The sequence below is a fragment of the Larus michahellis genome, chromosome 4 (assembly GCF_964199755.1).
Source record: "Larus michahellis chromosome 4, bLarMic1.1, whole genome shotgun sequence".
Classification (NCBI taxonomy): Eukaryota; Metazoa; Chordata; class Aves; order Charadriiformes; family Laridae; genus Larus; species Larus michahellis.
Window position 1 is genome coordinate 93,183,051 of NC_133899.1, and position 5,951 is coordinate 93,189,001.

The 5,951-nt window shown below is 72.7% G+C and overlaps 1 protein-coding gene across 1 annotated transcript; it reads left to right on the forward strand.

Moving 5' to 3' along the window:
* Positions 1–440: 440 nt before the first annotated feature.
* LOC141743119 (scavenger receptor cysteine-rich domain-containing protein SCART1-like) lies at positions 441–5,588 on the forward strand. Its single transcript, XM_074586841.1, has 14 exons — positions 441–784; positions 897–1,219; positions 1,302–1,622; positions 1,715–2,032; positions 2,111–2,413; positions 2,491–2,808; positions 2,943–3,251; positions 3,329–3,637; positions 3,733–4,156; positions 4,226–4,332; positions 4,448–4,543; positions 4,751–4,834; positions 5,128–5,268; positions 5,451–5,588. Exons 1-14 carry the CDS (start codon positions 441–443, stop codon positions 5,552–5,554), a joined length of 3,501 nt encoding a protein of 1,166 aa, XP_074442942.1. The 3' UTR covers positions 5,555–5,588.
* The last annotated feature ends 363 nt before the right edge of the window (positions 5,589–5,951 follow it).

A 5,951-nucleotide genomic window follows, 5' to 3' on the forward strand; every position in this document is an offset into this window, starting at 1 on the left:
CCGGGCAGCCCTGGCAGGTCCGCGCTCCATCGTTGGGGACATCTTGGGCAACACACTTCCGCCGCCATCACGATTTGGGGCTGTTTCTGTGCTTTTTGGTGGCTTTGCCTGGGCTCGCAGAGCTGCAGCTTTTCCATGCCGCCGTGCCTCCTCCTCACCCCGCTCCGTGTCCCACCACCCCGGCCAGGCCGTGGCCACCGGCACCGCTCGGCTCCGACAGAGCCCACCAGCGCCTGCCGCCGTGGGTGGCCCAGCCCCGTCCTCGTCCTCAAATGCAACCGACACCTCGAGGGAGCTCCTGCTCCCGTCCACGTCCTGCGCCCACCGGTTTTTGCGGGTGCTTGGTCCCGGCTGAGCCAGGTGGGTTTTGCTCCCCCCTGCCCCCCCCCCGACCCCGGTGTTGGCTCCGTGCCCCCCATTGGTGGCGTCACCGCGGGCACATGCCGCTGTGTGAAAGCGTGGCGTTATCGGTGGCGCTGCAGGTGGCCGGGGAGCTGCGCGCAGTCGATGCCGACGCCGGGTCCCCGCCGAGGGGGGGTGAAAACCACCTCCTTCCTCCCTCGGGGCACAGCTGCCGGCAGCGTGGTGGCACCGCCATGTGCTGCCAGCCTTCGCGAGGGGCCGGGGACGTGCCACCTGCAGGCACTGCCATGTGCCGGGGGGCTGCTTCCACCTCGGTGTCTCCCCCCTGGGGTCTCCAGGCAACCCCCCGGGGAGGGGAGCACCGCAGGGGTGGGTGCCAGTGTGCTGGGGTCTTTGTGCTTTGCCCCCCGCCATGGTTTTGGTAGGTTTTGGGGTGAATCCTGTTGCCATTGGGACTGGGCACGTGCCGGGCTCCCAGAGCAGTGTCACCCCCATGGGGGGACACGGGCCCACACGCCCCACGCTGGCTGCAGGTGCCCCGGGTGGGGGCTGGGTCCCCCCTCCCCCGGGGACATCCGGGCGCCGACCCACCGTGGCGAGGTGTGTGACGCCAGCAGCGGAGCCGAGCCTCATATTTGGGCACGGAGTAGGTTATTGGAGGCCGGGGCCCCGCCAGCCGGGGAGATAACCCGCCTGATAACGGCGCAAACGCTGCCGCCGCCTCCATTGGCTCCCGGTTTTGGCGTTGCCTATATATCACCCTCCCCACGCCGGGGGGTCCGGGACGGCAGGATGGTGCCCATCGGGGCGCTGGGGCTGCTCCTGTGCGTGTGGCTCTGCGGGGGACAGCACCAGGGTAGGGGGCAGCCGTGGGGCAGCCGTGGGGCAGGGACCCCCCCCTGGCCGCACACCGGGCTCAGCACCCTCCTTTGCCGCAGGCGCCGGGGAGCTGCGGCTGGTGGGGGGCGGCGGGCACTGCGCCGGCCGGGTGGAGGTGAAGCACAACGGCGAGTGGGGCTCTGTCTGCGTCTACGACTTCGACTGGGAAGCCAGTTGGGCCACCGTGGTGTGCCGGCAGCTGGGCTGCGGCCGGGTGACCAGGGCGTCTGCCTATGCCCCGTTCGGGGAGGCCACCGGCCGGATCTGGCTCCAGCCCTTCTTCTGCCGGGGCAACGAGAAGAAGCTGCAGGACTGTCCCCACTTTGGCTGGGGACAGCACTTCTGCGACCACAAGCGGGACGTAGGGGTGACGTGCGCAGGTGAGGAGGGGGGGAATGGCCGTGCCGGGACACCCGCCACGTGCCGGCGTGTCCCCCGGCCGGGCTGAGGCCGTGTTGGTGCCCTGGTGCAGACGCGGTGGAGCTGCGGCTGGCAGCCGGCGGGGGTCCCTGCGCCGGAAGGGTGGAGGTGAAGCTGCAGGGACGCTGGGGCTCGGTAGGGGACGACCAGTGGGACATGGAGGACGCCGAGGTGGTGTGCCAGCATCTGGGCTGTGGCTCGGCCGCCGGCGCCTACTCTGCCAGCAGCAGCTTTGGCAACGGGGAAGGCCCCGTCAGCCTGGCTCTGGTGGACTGCCACGGGGACGAGGCCACCTTCTGGGACTGCGAGATCCGCGGCTGGGGACCCTACGCCGCCCCTCACATCTTCGACACCGCCGTCACCTGCCAAGGTAGGAGCCGGGCGACGGTGGGGACACGCGGCAGTGCCAGCACATCCCTCACCGTGACCCCCGCGCCGCTCCCGGCAGGGTTTGCCCGGCTGGTCGGTGGCGACGGCGCCTGCGCCGGGCGGCTGGAGGTGCGGCACGGCCGAGCCTGGGTCAGTGTCTGTGAGGACGCCGTGGACATGGAGGCCGCCCGGGTGGTCTGCCGGGAGCTGGGCTGCGGCCAGGCACTGGCCGTCCCCGGCACCAGCCGCTTTGAGGCGGGAACGGGCCCGTTCTGGGAGGGGGGGTTCAGCTGCACCGGCACCGAGCCCCTCCTCGCCACCTGTGCCCGCCGGCCGGCCCGCGGCCAGGGTTGCGCCGGCCACGCCAGCATCATCTGCTCCTGTAAGCGTTGGGGACGCTGGGGGGTGTTGGGGGGGTCCTCACACCGGCGTCCCCCCCCAACGCCCTTTCTGCCGCAGCCTACACCGGTTTCCGTCTGGCGGGTGACAGCTCGGGCTGCGCCGGGCGGGTGGAGGTGGAGGTGGGGGGGACGTGGGGGTCCCTCTGCGCCACCGGCTGGGACCTGCCTGACGCCCATGTCCTCTGCCACCACCTCGGCTGCGGCCCCTCCGCCGCCATCGTGCCACCGGGAGGCTCCTTTGGCGGCGGGGACGGGCCGCTGCGGCCGGACGCCTTCGGCTGCGGTGGGATCGAGCAGCACCCGGGCGAGTGCCCCACGGCGGTGCTGGGGGAGCCCGCCTGCCCCCCCGGCCATGCCGCAGCCGTCAACTGCTCAGGTCCGTATGGCCGGGAAAAGCCTCAAGGGGCTTTTGGGACACCCCAAAACTGGGCAGCGGAGCAGGGGAGTTTTGGGGCGAAGGGAAGGCTGAGACAGGGCCCCCCCCCCATGGCACCGCCGGGGGTTTTGCAGGCATGGCCGAGCCCCTGCGGCTGGTGGAGGGGGAGAGCCGGTGCGACGGGCGGCTGGAGGTTGCCACGAGCTCCGGGGCTTGGGCCCGCGTGCCGGCGGGGCTGTGGGACGCCCAGCGTGCCACCGTGGTGTGCCAGCAGCTGGGCTGCGGTGTGCCGGAGAAGGTCCACGCCGTGCCGGGCTCGGGCAGCGCGGCGCTGCTGGGGCTGCGGTGCAACGGCAGCGAGGAGAACCTGGCCTGGTGCAACGTCTCGGGGACGGCCACCACGCCGACCGGCAGCCCCGAGGAGGTGGCCGTCGTCTGCTCAGGTGAGTGACCCGGGAAGGGCCGGGGGGTGCCGGCAGCCCGAGCGGCCACCCCATCCCGGTGCTCGCCGTGCCCACAGGCAGCCGGCGGGTGAGGCTGGCCGGTGGCCCCGGGCGATGCGCCGGGAGGGTGGAGGTCTATGTCGAGGGCACCTGGGCCACCGTCTGCCAGGAAAACTGGGACCTCCTGGACGCCACCGTCGTCTGCCGCCAGCTGGGCTGCGGAACGGCGCTGGCGGCACCCGGCTCCGCTCGCTTCGGTCCCGGCACGGGGCCGCTGTGGCCGGAGGCCGGTGGCTGCGCCGGCACCGAGGCATCTCTCTGGGATTGCCCAGCCCTGGCGCGGCGCGGCTGCCGGCGCGGTGGTGGCGCGGGCGCCGAATGTTCAGGTGAGTGCCCGCGCACCCCCAGAGCCAGGGGGGACCATCACCCCGAGGGGGGTCCTGCCCCGTCCCTACCATGACACCCCCCCACCCCCTTGCAGAGCATCTCTCCCTGCGGCTGGTGGGCGGCAGCGGCCTCTGCAGCGGGCACCTGGAGGTGCGCTACAACGGGACGTGGGGACGCGTGTGTGCCAAGGGCACCAGCCCCGCCACGGCCACCGCCGTCTGCTGGCAGCTGGGCTGCGGGGCCGGGGGGAGGCTGGTGGCCGCCCCCGCCCGGGCCCCGGCCCCCGCCTGGCTGGCCTGGGTGAGCTGCAAGGAGGGGACGCGCTCGCTCTGGCGCTGCCCCTCGGCACCCTGGCGCCTGCAGGCCTGCAGCCCCGGCGGGGACGCCCACGTCACTTGTGATGGGGACATCGAAGGCACGAGCGAGATGACCACCCCGTCCCCGGGGAGCCACAGCCCACAGGTTTGCCCAGGTAGCTCTGCCCCCCTGCCGGCAGCCCCCCGCCCCGGGCCGGCCGGGTTCCCCCCCGTCACACCGCCTGGCCGTGTCCCCGCAGATGTCCCCAGCAGCACCGCGGCGACGGCGAGGACCGTGTCGGTGCTCACGGTCCTGTGCGTGGTCCTGGGGACGCTGCTGGGCCTGGCCGTGGGCGCCGTGGCTGTGCAGACCTGCCGTGCTCGCGGCTGGTGGCGAGGTGGGTCCCGGCAGGGGGCGGTTTGGGGGTCCCGGGGCTCCCCCGCCATGGGGCGGCTCGACCCGGTGCCACCCACGGTGCCACCGACCCGGGTGAGCGCTGCCCGTCGTTTCAGGCCCCGGCAAAGCCGTGGACGCCGTCTCGGATGCCATCTACGAGGAGCTGGACTACGCCCTGACGCCCGAGTACCAGGAGGTGCCCAGTCGCCCAGGTGGGTGCAGCCCCCCCCGTGCCCCATGGTTGTTCCCGAAGAGGCCGGGGGTGCTCAGCCCCACCGCAGCGCCGGGTCCTGGTGGTGCGGCACCGGCTCGTCCCCACGCTGTGGCGGTGTCCCCGGTCCCACCGCGGCCCCGCTCGGCGGTGAGGGGCCGTGGCTGCCCGTGGTGCCACCCCCAGCAGCCCGTCCTCCCCCCGCCAGGCTCCCCGTCGGAGGAGTCCGGGGCAAAGCTGCCGTATTACAGTGGGGACAGCATGGAGGAGCGTGACACCAAGGCAGCCCCAGGTAGGGGCAGGGGGCAGGAACCCGGTGGGGAGCCCCGGGGAGAGGGGACACGGCCGGGCGCTGGGGAGCCAAGGGGACCCGGACCCCCCCTCGCCCAGGCAAGCCCCGCTCTCGTTAGCGCGCAGCAAAGCATCACCTGTCCCTGCTGGTTGATCCCTGCTGCAGCTCTGGCTGAGAGCTTGCAGGCCCCGTGCCCCCAGGACACCTCCGGTGGCGTGGCCGGAGGGGGGTGGCACAGCCAGACCCCCGCCACAGCCCCCGGTTCACCCCCATCCCCCCCGTGCCTGTCCCAGGCTCCACCGCCCTGCCCGAGCACGGCCCCCCCGACGGCTACGATGATGCCGCGGCTGTGCTGGAAGAGCCCCCCGCTGCTGGCACTGGGGACATCTGCGAGGGGGTGTCACGGAGGAGCTGGAGCTGTGTCCCCCCTACAGGTAAGAGGGGCCACGGCCGCCCTGTTCCCTGCAGAGCCACCTCCGGGGGGGCTGGCTGCGGTGGCGGGCAGGGAGCCGGCGGCAAATCCCTGGGGAGTGCGGCAAGACCCCGTCCAGGGTGTGGCAGGGGGGACACGAAGCAGCCCCCCCCGCAAAGAGACCAGCCTTTGCTGTCCCCTAAGGTGGGAGCTGCCCCCCGCCAAGTCCCCCAGGAGACACGAGGGACCCCCCGGGGGACACAAACTATGACGACGTTGGCGTGGGCACCCTGGGGACATCGCTGTGAGGATGGCCGGGCCACACCGGGGGGGGTCCCTGGGGACACGCCTGCGGGGTGGCGGGGCTCTGTCCCCACGGAGGGGTGGCCCTGGCCGCAGAGGAGGTCACTGCTCCCTGCCCAGGACCACAGCGCAGCGGCAGAACCGCTCCCGGGTCCCTCCGGCAGCGGGGGCGAGCAGCACTGGGGCGGGGGGGGGAGGGGGCGGGTATGTGTTATTCTTTCATTGTGAATTTATCTTTTTTTTTCCTCTATTAAAACCCCAAACTGGGTGAACACTCGCTTCCAGGGCTGGCACCTCGCTGCCGGGTACATCGGCCGTCCCTTGGGGATGTGGGGCAGGAGCCGGACCCACAGGCGCATCCCTGGGCACGGCGGGACAGGGGGAGGACGGGGAAGAGCCATG

Coding starts and splice junctions, on each gene's coding strand:
- LOC141743119 (XM_074586841.1), top strand. CDS start 441: ATGCCGCTGTGTGAAAGCGTGGCGTTATCGGTGGCGCTGCAGGTGGCC. Junction 1,220..1,301: donor CTGCGGGGGACAGCACCAGG/GTAGGGGGCAGC, acceptor CCTTTGCCGCAG/GCGCCGGGGAGCTGCGGCTG. Junction 4,835..5,127: donor TGACACCAAGGCAGCCCCAG/GTAGGGGCAGGG, acceptor TGCCTGTCCCAG/GCTCCACCGCCCTGCCCGAG.